Source organism: Megascapheus bottae, chromosome 7 (assembly GCF_031878675.1).
Source record: "Megascapheus bottae isolate mThoBot1 chromosome 7, mThoBot2.hap1, whole genome shotgun sequence".
Taxonomy (NCBI): Eukaryota; Metazoa; Chordata; class Mammalia; order Rodentia; family Geomyidae; genus Megascapheus; species Megascapheus bottae.
In genome coordinates, this window is record NC_143515.1 from 31750856 (window position 1) to 31764863 (window position 14008).

Consider the following 14008-nt stretch of genomic DNA (forward strand, 5'->3'; position numbering starts at 1 on the left):
AGATCTCAGTCTCCTGAGTAGCTAGGATTATAGGCATGAGCCACCAGTGCCCAGCTTAGAGAGATTTTTTTTTCTTTTTTTTGCCAATGCTGGGGCTTGAACTCAGGGTCTGGGCACTGTCCTTGAACACTTTCTGCCACTTAAGCCACAGTACCAGTTCTAGCTTTTTCTGTGTATGTGGTACCAAGGAATTGAACCTAGGGCTTCATGCATGCTAGGCCAGCACTCTACCACCAGGCTATGTTCCTGTCCAGAGAGAAATTTTTGAAATATAATTTTATTGTTATTACTAAGGTGCTACCATTTCATAATCAGGCAGTGAGTATATTTCCTTTTCTAGACAATGTTGCCCCTTTCTTCACTTTCCCCCAGTTTCCCTTTTCCATCTTTGAAAGTTACGTAGCTCGCTTTCCACACATAGCATACTGAATAGCATTTATTTACCCTCTTTCTCTCCCTTTTGGCTCCCCATTTTGAGCCACTAAAAATCCCCAAAGCACCACCACCAATAATAATAAAACACTTATATTTCAATTTCCTGGAATTTATTTTGATAAATAGTATCTTAAGTGTTTAGAGAATTTCCACCTTTGGATTCCTCCCCCTAAGTGTAACTGTATAAATGCGTAGAGTCCTGTATAGGTTGTCATTTCCAGTTGTATTTTAGACTCAGCTTCCCCATGGGAGAGAACACATGTGCTGTTTGTCTTTCTGAGCTTGGCTTGCTTCACTTAGCATGATTTGTTCTAGGTCCGTACATTTCCCTTTCAAATGACATAATCTTATTCTTACTTAGACAGAAATTTATAATATTAAATGTATGTTTTAGAAAAGGAAAAAGAGTCTGGTGTTCTTGTATAAAAAAAAAGAAAAGGAAAAAGATCTTAAATCAGCAATCTAAGCTTCCATTTTAGAAAAAAGAGAAGTGTAAAAATCATCTTAAAGCAAGAAGGAAAATGAATATGAATTAGAAATTTCAGTAAAATTGGAATTAGGAAAACAATGGAGAATCAATGACACTGATGTTGATTCTTTGAAAAGGTTAGTTAAGTTGATAGATCTTTAGTGACTAGCTAAGTGGGGGGAGAAGAGGAGACATATATTATCATTACTGAGTCAATGGATATTAAGAGGATAATTTTAAAAGGAATAATGAAAGAATCCCTTAAGCCACAGAAGTGGTATCTTAGATGAAATGGATTAATTCTTTTTTTTTTTTCTTTTTCTTTGCCAGTCCTGGGCTTGAGCTCAGGGCCTGAGCACTGTCCTTGGACTTTCTCAAGGCTAGAGCTCTACCACTTGAGCCTCAGCACCACTTCCGGCTTTTTTCTATGTATGTGGTACCGAGGAATCGAACCCAGGTCTTCATGCATGCTAGGCAAGCACTTTAACCACTAGGCCAAACTCTCGGCCCGAAATGGATTAATTCTTGGAAAACACTATCACAATTTAGCTAGGATGGGAGCCGGGTGCTGTTAGCTCACACCTGTAATCCTAGCTACTCTGGAAGGTAAGATCTGAGGATCACAGTTCAAAGCCAGCCTAGGCACCAAAGTCCATGAGACTCTTATCTCCAATTAACTACCAAGAAACTGGAAGTGGTGGCTAAAGTGTTAGAACACGAATCTTGAGCTGAAGAGCTAAGGAACAGTGCCCAGGCCCAGAGTTAAAGCCCCATGTCTGAAAATTTTTTTTTACCTTGGATGAAGGAAAGTAAGGGAAGTGGTGACATTGTCAAAAAGAATTGTACTCATGACCTGACTTATGGAATTGTAAACCAACAGTACCTTAGTAATGATAATAAAATTACATTTAAACATTCACCTAGGAGAAAGAGGGAATATGGATAGGTTTATTCCAAATAAATAAATGTATTTCCAAAAAAGAAAACATCAGAAGAAATGATAAAATTTTCTAAAGAGCTCTTTCAGAAAGTAAAAGAGGGAATCACTTGTAAAATTCTGAGAGGTCAGAGTTAACCCAATTCCAAATTCAAATATAAGAAAAGAAAATTACAGACCAATATATCTCATGAACATAGTTGCCAAAAATATATAATAAACATCAAATCCACTCCAATAAAATTTAAAAAGATTACACAGTCTGACTGGGTGGGATTTATCCCAGCTTTACAAGTCTGATTCAATATTTGAAAATCAACAAGTGTAATCACATCAATAGGTTAAGAAAAAAAGATCATATGTTTATATTAATAGATACAGAAAAATGTTTTTGAAAAATCCAGTACTACTTATTTATTTATTTAGCTAGTCCTGGGGCTTGAACTCAGGGCCTGGGCACTGTCCCTGAGCTTCTTTTGCTCAAGGCTAGCACTCTATCACTTGAGCCACAGCACCACTTCTGGCTTTTTCTGTGCAAGTAGTAACAAGAATCTAACACAGGGCATGCTAAGGCAAGCACTCTATCACTAGGCCAACCTCCAGGCTGCTCCAGCACTATTCATAGTGTAAAAAGTCTCAGTAAACTTAGAATATTGATTTAAAAAATTTATAAAACCTACACTACTTAACATCATACTTAATGATAAGAAACTTGAAGCTTCCCCATTGAGATCAGGAATGAGGCAAGGATGCCCCTTCTTACCACTCCCCCCCACCCTTTTTAGGATCTTACTGGATTACAGACTAAAAGTAAATATGCAAAGCCAATGGCTTCTCTATGTACTATAATTGGAATTTGAAATTTAAAAAACATTTACATTCTCATTTTAAAATTTTAGAAATTTTATGAGGATAACTATAACACATAATAAAAATAAAAGATCTAAGTGAATAGGTACAAAAAGATTCAATATTGTTAAGGTGACTGTTTCTAACTTGATTTCAAAATCCCAGTAGTTTGGGATACTGACAAATTGATTCTAGAGCAAAAGGTCCAGAAGGACCAGCACAATACTGAAGAACAGGTGAATGAACACAAATGAATCTAAAGACCTGTTATAAAACACATTAGTAGCTCACACTTATACTCCTACCTAATTCAGGAGGCTGAGATCTGAGGGTTATGGGTCAAAGCCAGTCCGGGTAGAAAAGTACCTGTGAGACTCTTATTTCCAATTAATCACTCACTTGAAGTAGAGCCGTGGCTTAAGTGGTAGAATGCTAGCTTTGAGCAAAAGAGCTCAGGGACAGGACTCAGGCCCTGAGTTCAAGCCCCAGGACCAGAAAAGGAAATGAAGAAAGGAAGGGTCAATGGAATAAAATAAACCTCAGAAATGGACTTATGAAATGTAGTTAACTGATCTTTCCACAAACGACTAGAACTTGATATCCACTTTTTTTTTTTTTTTTGGTCGGTCGTAGGGCTTGAATTCTGGGCCTGGGTGTTGTCCCTGAGTTCTTTGTCTCAAGGCTACTGCTCTCCTTACCCCTACCCCTTGAGTATTACTTCTGGTTTTCTAGTGGTTAATTAGAAACAAGAGTCTCACGGATTTTAGTGTCCAGGCTGGCTTTGAACCGCAATCCTCAGATTTCAGCCTCCTGAGTAGCTAGGATTATGGGCGTGAGCAACCACACCTGGCGATATGCACATTTTTTTTTTTTTGCCAGTCCTGAGGACTGAACTCAAGTCCTTGGGCTTTCCTCAAGGCTAGTGCTCTATCACTTGAGCCATAGCACCACTTCTGGCCTTTTCTGTGTATGTGACACCAAGGAATTGAACCCAGGTCTTCGTACATGCTGGGCAAGCACTCTTAACACTAGGCCAAATTCCCGGCCCCAGATGAGTCAAATTGGCATCAGTGGTTCATGCCTGTAATCCTAGCTACTCAAGACATAGGAATCTGAGAGTTGAGAATTGTGGTTTGAAGCTGTCTTGGACCTTCGGCTCTGTGCTGACCCCTACATCTTCCATTTGGCTTCTGTGGCCTCATCTCTTTGTTAGTGGTGGATATTGCAGAAATGCCATTGTTTACTAACTTGGTCTTCCCCCTCTTTTGTGCTATGTCCATAGACCACCCTGCCATTCATATTGGACTTCCAATCTCCAGTTGCTCAAAAAGAAAAGGTGATCAGAAAGGACAGCCTTCAGGCCTGCAAAAAGTTCACTGGGGTCTTCAGCCAGACAAACCCCAGCAGGAACTGACCAGCTCAGGAAAAGGGACCAGCAGTCAAGGTGGCAGCTTGGATCTTATCAACAGAACTCGTGAGTTCTCAGGGAGAAGGGTTGCTTTCTGGGAAGCCATCCTGTTGATGGTTCAGATAGGCAAGTCAAGGCAAGATTTGGGTAAGTCCATGCCATGTTCTAGCTCTTTGATCTTTGCTTTCTAATCTGAAGATGGGATAACAGTATCCTTCTTTTAATGGAGCTTCGACTCGAGTGGTAGAGTACTCACCTTAAGCAAAAGAAGCTCAGGGATAGTGTCTAGACCCTGAATTCATGCCCAGGACAGACTCTCTCTGTCTCTGTCTCTCTCTCCCTCCTCTCTCTCTCTCTCTCTCTCTCTCTCTCTCTCTCTCTCTCTCTCTCTCTCTCTCTCTCTCTCTCTCTCTCTCCCCCCCCTCTCTCTCCCCCCCCCTCTCTCTCTCTCTCTCACACACACACACACACACACACACACACATCAGTATTTTACTTCTTTATAAGAAAATTATTATCTTTTTTTTTCTTTTTCTGTGCTTATCCTATGGCTTCCCTGAGCAGCCAGGATTATAGATGTGAACAACTGGCACCCATATACCATGCTATTTTAATTATGATAACTATAAAATATTATTTGAAATCAGGGATACATTTTCTCAGTTAGTGCTCATTCCAACATTAAAAGGGGCATGGGCAGGGAGTTTGGCCTAGTGGTAGAGTGCTTGCCTTGCATGCATGAAGTCCCAGGTTTGATTCCTTGGTACCACATACATAGAAAAAGCCAGAAGTGGTGCTGTGGCTCAAGTAGTAGAGTGCTAACCTTGAGGAAAGTCCAAGAATAGTGCTGAGGCTTTGAGTTCAAGCCTCATGACTGGCAAAAAAAAAAAGGAGGCATGCTGTTTTCCCATCTTCAGATTAGAAAGCAAATATCAAAGTGCTATAGCATAGTGCAGCTGGTGATCTTGCAACAGTGAAATTCAAACATCTTACTGTAGTACTGTGTTCCTTTGTAAGACATCAGTGGTCATTTTACAGACAGCATATTGGACATGGACTGAGAATTGCATTCTCTTAAGTAACAGAAATATATTATGATGAAAAAGACAGGCAGGGAAAGGACTAAAATAGCATATTCTTTCTTCCTTCCTCTCATCCTCTCCCTCTTTCTTTCCCTCTTCCTCACCTTGTCCCTTACCATCTCCTATTCTAAGGGTGAATATTATTTAGAAACTCACCTCAAGCAGGGTGTATATAAGGAATGGAACCTCGAAGACATAGTGAGAATCAGTGAGAGCAACACAACGAAGTTGGTCAAGCTTAATCTGGGAGACCCTCATCTTTCAGATAAAAGATTATATAAGGTACCCAGTTGTCTCCATCTGCTCAGAATGGAGGGGTATCCAATAATGAGGGAAGACTGAACTTTCAGTGTTAAAACGTTGTCAGACCCAGATATCTAGATGTAGGAGAATTTTGATTTGAGGTTGGACCTAGACATAAGCCTGAGACCTTATTTGAAAAATAAAGAAGGGCTATGGTGTGCCTAAACTAATCAAGCACCTATCAGACTAGTAAGCACAAGGCCCTGAATTTAAACCCTAGTATTACAAAAATAAAAAATCCAGGCTTGGGTCAGGTGGCCAATTAACTGTTCCTCATCTAATTAACTGTGGCCGAGAGCATAAGTCATGTGTTATCCAAAGAGAGACTCCAGGGGGTGATCCTTGTGGGAGTTCAGGACATGACCTGTGTAGAAATTTCCAAAGCTACCTAGAACCCAAGTGATTCCCATAAGCATAAGTGGGCCGATTCTGTTCTCACTGATGTTTACATACAGCTTTAGAGAACAAGATCTTCATTATCCATGAAAATAGGACTTGAGGCTCCCACATCCCTGCATGAACACCCACTTCACATAATTGGCAAGAAAGACCTTGACACCCACAAGTTCTGTCTCCTGGCACCTCAACATCCTGTGGCTTTGAGCCATGCATAGGCTATCTCACCCTCACTACCTTCCTTGCATGCCCTTTCGTCTTCTTCATTCTTAAACTCTGTCTTGCAGCAGCTATTTCCATCTGATGTGCTTATGAGTATTAATCCATCAGACTCACTCACCCAGCAAAGGCTTATTGAGCCCACATTGTATGAGTTCCAAGGACCCAGCAGTGTGATATGAACAAGTCAGACCCTGACCTTACAAAGCACACTGTCCAGTGACTACATGGAGCTCAAGAGACAAGGGATCTCTCACTGAGGGCCATGAGACACACTGACTTGTTGGTGACCATAAATGCCTCTCCAGTCTTTTTCTAGGACTCAAAGTCTCTACTACTTGATGGTTTGCAGTCCACTAGATCGTCTTGTGCTTGGATCATGCAGCAATTCAGTAACAGCACTGTTCTCTGTATTTCTTTTGTGTGCTTACTGAAGCTCACCCCTGTTAAGCTTATATTTCTCCCAGCAGTGGCTGAATGAGTCCATTCCTAAAGTTGGACTCATGCCATGTGTCTTCCACAGTTATGGAACAGGAGGGTTATTTCCCGTGGCATTTGTCATTATGTAGATTAGTTTGGACATACTTCATGTTCAAAGCCGAGGCAAGAAAGTCCATGAGACACTTACCTCCAATTAACCACCAGAAAACCAGAACCAGAATTGACACTCAAAGTGGTAGAGCATTAAACTTCAGTAAAAAAGTTAAGGGACATCATCTAGGCCCCAAGTTCAAGCCCCATTACCAATAAAAAAGAAGGAAAGGAAGGAAGGAAGGAAGGAAGGAAGGAAGGAAGGAAGGAAGGAAGGAAGGAAGGAAGGAAAAGAAAGACAGACAGACACTACTGCAGAAGCCCAGCATGAGGGCAGGAAACAGGAGTATTGAGAGAAGAGTGGCCAGGAGCAGAGAAACAGGAAGTACATGGAAGCAACATGATGATTTAGAAACTGAAAAGGATTGTGATTTGGAATGTTTGGGAGGGGGCAGGTTAGGAGGAGGGGTCACACCCACAGAAAACAATAATAATGCTATCATTTACCAAGTGACTGGCATATGCCAAACATTGTGCCAGCACATTATCTATACTGTCTCATTTTGTCCCTCCACAATCCAGAGAGGTGATATGATTATTCCCAAGTTATAAGTGAAGAAACTAAGGCTCATGAATTAATATCTCATCAAGATGCTGCTGCTAGTAATGACAGCATCAGGAATTGAACCCAGGTCTGGGTTCATATAGTACAAATATATTAACAGAGTTCTGTCATCCTCAGCAATCTTTCTATGATGTTGAGGTGTCCCTAGCCCCCCCCACACACACACTTGAAGTGGCTTCCTTGCAGAATTTGACTAAGCCCAACCCAGCACAGGGTAAACATGTGGACCCCAGGACCTCAGTGAGACCCAGTCTTTCACTGTTCACCAAAGCAGAAACTCCTGTGATGCCTGCTATAGGAGCCTATGTGATGGTGGTTTTGCTTGGAGCCCAGCATGCAACACATGATGTTGATCCTCTGTTTTCATTTCCTCCTCTTTATGATGGGCCTGCTGTAACCACAAGCTTGTGGTCAATGGAGCCAGCACAGGGCAGGGTAGCATAGAGGATTGCCGGGGCCAACCGGCAGCAAACCAGGGTTCGCAGATTGGGGTTCCTGAAATAGGGGACAAGGACTAGGAAGAAAAAGAAGAGAGACAGACACACCGGGTACGGGATGTCCGCAGTCCAGGCAAAGACTGCCGAGACTGCCGCGTTTATTTTCCACTCCCCCTTCTTCCCTCCTCCTGACCCAGGGAACCTCCAGGTGTTACATTCATATGGTAATTCTCAGGTCATTTACATAGAATAGGGCCAGAAAGCAATATGACAATAAAGCGATCGTCTGATGCAAGTCAAGGTACAGTTTGATTCCACTCTGGCTCCCAACAGAGGATGGCTGAAGAAATTGACTTTTTCCAGGCTCCACTTTCCTGCTGTGGGGCTCAGTTTTCTCATCTGTCAAATGAAGGTTTAGAATAAGCTCCCTTCCAGTTCTAAGACCTAGTGTGTTTAGGATTTGCAGGTCCTTGGAACAGGAGCTACTCGCTGACCTCTAATCAACCTTGGCATATTCTAAGTCCTTAGTAAGCACTTGCTTGAACCAAACCCAGGAGATTAGGAATTTCTCAGAGGAGCAATGTAATTCCTGGTGGGTTCCTGAAGTGACCAGTTTCCACCATCCACAGGCTCTCAGAAAATACCCACTGAGCAGTAACAGGTGCCACTTGACCCTGCACATAGGTGAATAGAGAGAAGACCCAGAGTTTGGGTTTAAAGAAAGGAGAGAAACCAGCCAAAAGGAACACTATTGACCAGAAACATTGTTTGCTGTGAAATATGAGACCCCACTGCAAACATTTCACTCTTGCAACCCACCCTCAACCCAGGGGCTGGAGCTGTGTACCACTGAGAGGAACAGGAGGCGTTATTCAGCTAGCTCAACTGTGGCCAACACTTTTAAAGAGGCCCTGAGGAATCACAAGAAAAAGCTTAAATCCTACTGCTGCCTTTATAAAGGAAACTGATGAGAGGTGCCTGGGCTTTTCTAGAACCCTCAGGTCTGGGGAGGAAGGGACAAGAAGAAGCAGGTAGAGGGCTAGTTCTGCTTATCTTCTCTCAACTCTTAGCTGCTGCTGAGTGGAGCTGCTGCTCTACCCCTTGCTGCTGTGGAGACCCAGCCCTTTTGTTTGAACTTCTACTTTATCCCTGAGCTCTTTTGTCTCCAGTACCCTAAAATCATCCTGCTTTCCTCCCACCTTCCTTCTCCCCGCACCTTGTCCTTACATCACACCACACACACACACACACACACACACACACACACACACACACACACACCCACTCATAAGATCTTTAATTCATTTTTCTGTCACATATTTCACAATCTTCTATGCTTATTATATCTTTATTCTCTTTACATACTTCCCCTCTCTCCCATCTCCTCAATCTCTCTCTCTCCTCCTCCTCCTTCTCTTTCTCCTCCCCCTCTCTCCACACCTCCCCCTGGCTGCTTAACTGGAAACAGAAGTGAGTTTGTTACATGAGGAAAGGGACCTGTGGAGGCAGCAGCCAGGATAGCAGCAGCAGAAACAGGCTGGGGCCAGGGGCAGCACTGACGGCAGGAGATTCCAACACTCAACTATTCCAGGGAGCAGGTAATGACCAGGCAGTCTGGTTCCAGCCGTCTGCTCTTGCCTTGTCTCATCTCTCCATGATCTGTCCCAGTTATTTGCCTTCATTCTGGCCTTGAAGGGGAAGGGCATTTCAGACTTGTGGAATGGCAGGAATAGGGCCCAAGAAAGTTATGTTGCAAAACGGGATGTTGTCACAGTGGGTGGTAGTCAGGGTGGCTGAGGGTCTAGGACTACTGATGTCCAAGGTTTCTGAGTTCCAGGATTGAGTTTAGACAAGGGATGTTTGGAGCCATATTAATTGCTATAGGCTTTAGACAGAACCATGGAAAAAATTTCCCTTGGATAGTGATATGATTAAATCTACATTTTAAAGATAGTTATGAGCAAGGCACCACGGGCTCATGGCTGTAATTTTAGCTGAGGGTCTTAGGAGGTTGAAATCCACAGGATCCAGGTCTGAAGCCAGACTAAGTAGGAAAATTCAAGAAACTCCATCTTCAAAATAACCAGCAAAAAGCTGGGCTGAAGGCATGGATTAAGTGATAGAGCACTAGTTGACCAATCAGGCTAAGCAAGTAAAAGGCCCTAAATTCAAACTCCAGTATGTGAAAAATAATGTAGTTATGGAGGGCAGGCGAGTATGGCTCAGTGGTAGAGTTGCTGAGGTTCAGTCCCTAGCACTGAAAATGAAGGATGAGAAGGAAGGAAGACAGGGAGGGAGGGAGGGAAAGAGAGAGAGAGGGTAGTTACTGAACTGTGATTCCATGGAAAATTGGTATAACCCTGTCAGAATCAAGCCATCATAACTATGATTTCTCCCAATTTGAAGAAAAAAATTGTTTTATCAATTGTTGATTTCCTTCTACAATATATCTTAAACCTTCAGTATGTGCTAGCAAATATCAGTAATCAATAAGTCAATGAGAAGGAAATGTTAAAAATAATAGTTTTTGAAATAAGATCTGCTTCAATAAAGTACCTTGATCTATATAGTCAGATAAACTAATAGTGGTTTTTATTAATAAAAGTATTTCTAACTCAGGTACTATGTTTTCTGGTGCTTCTCAAAGAGTATTATGACTCCCAGAAGTCATAAAATGCTTATTAAAGCAAACTAAGCCAGGTATGGTGGTACACTCTAGAGGAAGAGGCAGGAAGATCATGAATTCTGGGCTACTCTGAGCTACAAAGTGAGATCCTGTCTTTAAAAAAAAAGATAAATAAATGTAAATAAATAAATGCATTGCTGCTAGGCCATTGAAAGGGAGGGGCATCCAGAAACAGTGGGAAGCATAGACAAATGGATAAAACCAGGGCTTACTCAGGAGAATGGATTTATTGTGTTCGAAGATGCATGGCAACAGGGATAAGGACACAGAAGGACTAAATGAGAAAAATCTAATGGCTTTTATGCTTTAAGGCTTTTATTGTCTTGGTGAGGTTGGGTAAGAGATCACGAAACTCAAAGAGCCAAGGTTAAAAATAAAGACGTTGAGTGGCATGGGAAAGGGTTCTGACGAAGGTGAGTAGAAGGTTTCTGTACTTGAATTTTGCCAGAGGCAGAAATCCCCATTTGCAAAGTTGAGTGGTTTTCTGTTGGGGTTGGCAGTGATGGGAGTTATGTACCCACTGTATTACAGGATGATAGGGAGAATCTATTTGATCTCTGGAATTGTGTCTGAGCGTTGTAGGGGAGGCAGGATGAACAGCAGACTTCTAATCAATCTATATATGAATTTGAATTGTAGCGTTACAAATTATTTATGAGATAATTTAGTTTAAGTGAACAGGGTTGTTGAAACAAATCAGATAATGAGAATAAAATGCCCATTCTTTTAGCCTTTTCTTTTTCTTGATTTTTCTTTCTTGCTTGCTTGCTTGCTTTTTTTTTTTTTCAGAGCTGAGTACCAAACTCAGGGTCTTGTACTTGCTAGGCAAGTGCTTTTCCACTGAGCCAAATCCCCAGCCCCCCTAAATTATTTTGGAACATAGCAGGTACATAGAGTTTCTAAGAATACATCTCTTTGCCAGCTCTTCTTTGCACCCTTCCCTGGTGCAGTCGCCCATCAATTTTTCCCAGGTCTTCATCAACTCTTTCGCTTTCTCTTTTCTTATCGCCTTAGTTTAGTAGATGCACCATCCTCAATTGTTTCTCTCAGTGGGCTCCCAGTGATCAAGTTCAGCTGCCTTTCATTATTCCTTCTATTTTTCTCCCATTTAATGGTCTAATAAAACCAGTTAACCATTGCCCAAATAAGAATCCATTGCCCCAAAGACAGGAACCCTGGCTGAGTAGTAGAATGCTTGCCCACCAAGTGGGAGGCCCTGAGTTCAAACCTTAGTACATCTCTTTAGTATGGAGGCAGAGGTCAGGGAAGAGGTGAGGTGATGGTAAACTCAAGGTGTCTGGTCTGTGCAGTAGATGATAGGGATGCCAATAGTCAAGGTATTGGTAACCACTGTGACGTTATATCATCCTTCTTCTCAGCTTACCATGCTGCAGCCACACTAACCAACACATTAATACCTCAGGGTGTCAGGACCCTTGAACATTCTTCTAGGTATTCAGAAGTGGTTCATTCTCATTGTTCAAGGCACAGTTCAAATACCATTCCTTAGAGAGTCCTCTTTTAACCATGTTATCTCCTGTAGCTCTCCTGAAAATTCTGAGTATTTGGTCATAGAGCACTTATCATGACCTGAAATGGTCATTTATGGATTTGTTTACTTGTGTATTATGTTTATTATCTGTCTCTAACACTAGAATGTAGACTTAGAAGAGTGAAGACACATGGATCTTCTTCACAACTTTATTTCTAATACCTATAACAGTGTTTGCATGACACATAGAAGGCATTCATTAACTATTGGGAAGGAAGGAAGGAAGGAAGGAAGGAAGGAAGGAAGGAAGGAAGGAAGGAAGGAAGGAAAGAAAATGAAGGAGGGAAGGAAGAGAGAGAGGGAGAAACAGATTTGAGGAAAAGACTTTCAGTACTAGAATGCTGAACATTATTTTTTTTTCTAGTCCTGGAGCTTGAACTTGGGGCCTGGGTACTGTCCCTGAGCTTATTTTGCTCAAGGCTAGTGCTCTACCACTTGAGCCACAGTACCACTGGCTTTTTCTGTTTATGTGATACTGAGGGCTTCATGCATGCTAGACACTCAGTACCACCAAGCTGCATTCCCAGCCTCTGAACATTACTTTAATTTTTTTTATATTATAAAGGTTATGTACAGAGGGGTTACAATACATTTCTTTTCTGACAATGTCACCTCTTCCCTCACAGTGCTAAGCATTACTTAAAGATACCTGAGAGATAGACACTCAGAAATGGTACCCCAAGAGGTTTCAAATGGGCCACTAGATAATAGGAAGAGGGTTTTTTGTTGTTGTTGTTGTTGTTTTGGGGTTTTTTTTTTGCCAGTCCTGGGGCTTGAACTCAGGGCCTGAGCACTGCCCTTGGAGTTTCTCAAGGCTGGAGCTCTACCACTTGGGCTACAGCACCACTCTCAGCTTTTTCTATGTATGTGGTACCTAGGAATCAAACCCACATGCTAGGCAAGCACTTTACCACTAGGCCAAACTCCCGGCTCCAGGCTACCAGGGCAGGACGCCATGGCTCATGCCTGTACTCCTAGCTACTCAAGAGGGCCACACCTGAGGGTCAAGATTCAAAGCCAGCCCAGGTACTAAAGATCCTGAGACTCTTATCTCCAATTAATCACTAGAAAAGGGGAAGTGGGGCTGTAGATCAAGAGGTAGGGTGGTAGCATTGAGCTAAAGAGCTCAGGGACAACACCTAAGCCCAGGGGTAGGACATTAGCCTTAAGCTGAAGAGCTCAGGGACAGAGACCAGGCCCAGAGTTCAATCCCATAACCCACAAAAAAAAAGGGAAGAAAGAAAGAAACAAGGCTACCTTACCATGAACAAGGTAGACCCATATGGCACAGTGGTACAAGGTACAATGCTTTTGAAAGGTAGAGTGCCCCTTTGGTAATTGACTGGTTTGGAGCCCAGCAGGAAAGCAGTCCCCTTGGGTGTGCCATGCAAAATCAGGACGGAGTGATTCCCACTTCAGTTTTATACTCTTCTTGATTCTTGCTGCTGCCATGACTTTGGCCATATTCCATCCTTCTTCATGGTCAACTACAAGAGTTGGGTCAAAATACAGACCAAATCCTTTCTTCTCTTTTATCTCAAAGGATATCCCACCTGTCTCTAATCCAGCTTGTCCTAGAAGTCAGACTTAGTTCCATTAGTAAAGTTGGTGGTCCAAGTGACTTCTAGTGGACCACTGGTAGACCAGGCAGAGGGATACTTTTCATTTATCATCGGTACCTGCTCTATTTCTATTGGCCTTGTGGCCCTCCTGCCTTCCATAAAGCACTCTATGGACCATGAAATCTTCCTTTTACAGTGTCTCCAGCTGCCGAGCAGCTCCAGGACATCCTGGGGGAGGAAGATGAGGCTCCCAACCCCACCCTCTTCACAGAGATGGACACTCTGCAGCATGATGGAGACCAGATGGAGTGGAAGGAGTCAGCCAGGTGAGACAAAATCCAAGGAGGGAGGTAGGAAGTAGAGGGTGCTCAGGGCTCAGGCTGTACTGATCCTTCTGGTGGAAGTGGAACTTGGAATCTTGAGTTCATTCAGGAAGCTTAGTGATCCACAGAGACCTCCCCACCCGCCTTTCTTTGTGACTAGAACTGTGTTAGACACAAAGGAACAGACACAAGTG

The 14008-nt window shown here is 42.5% G+C and overlaps 1 protein-coding gene across 1 annotated transcript in view; it reads left to right on the forward strand.

The window, feature by feature from the left end:
• Positions 1-14008, forward strand: part of Slc4a5 (solute carrier family 4 member 5) — a 101405-nt gene that overhangs the window by 25509 nt on the left and 61888 nt on the right. Inside the window, exons 4-5 of the mRNA XM_090336660.1 lie at positions 3973-4164; positions 13688-13817. Coding sequence (XP_090192786.1) covers positions 3973-4164; positions 13688-13817 — 322 coding nt within the window. The remainder of the gene's footprint in view (positions 1-3972; positions 4165-13687; positions 13818-14008) is intronic.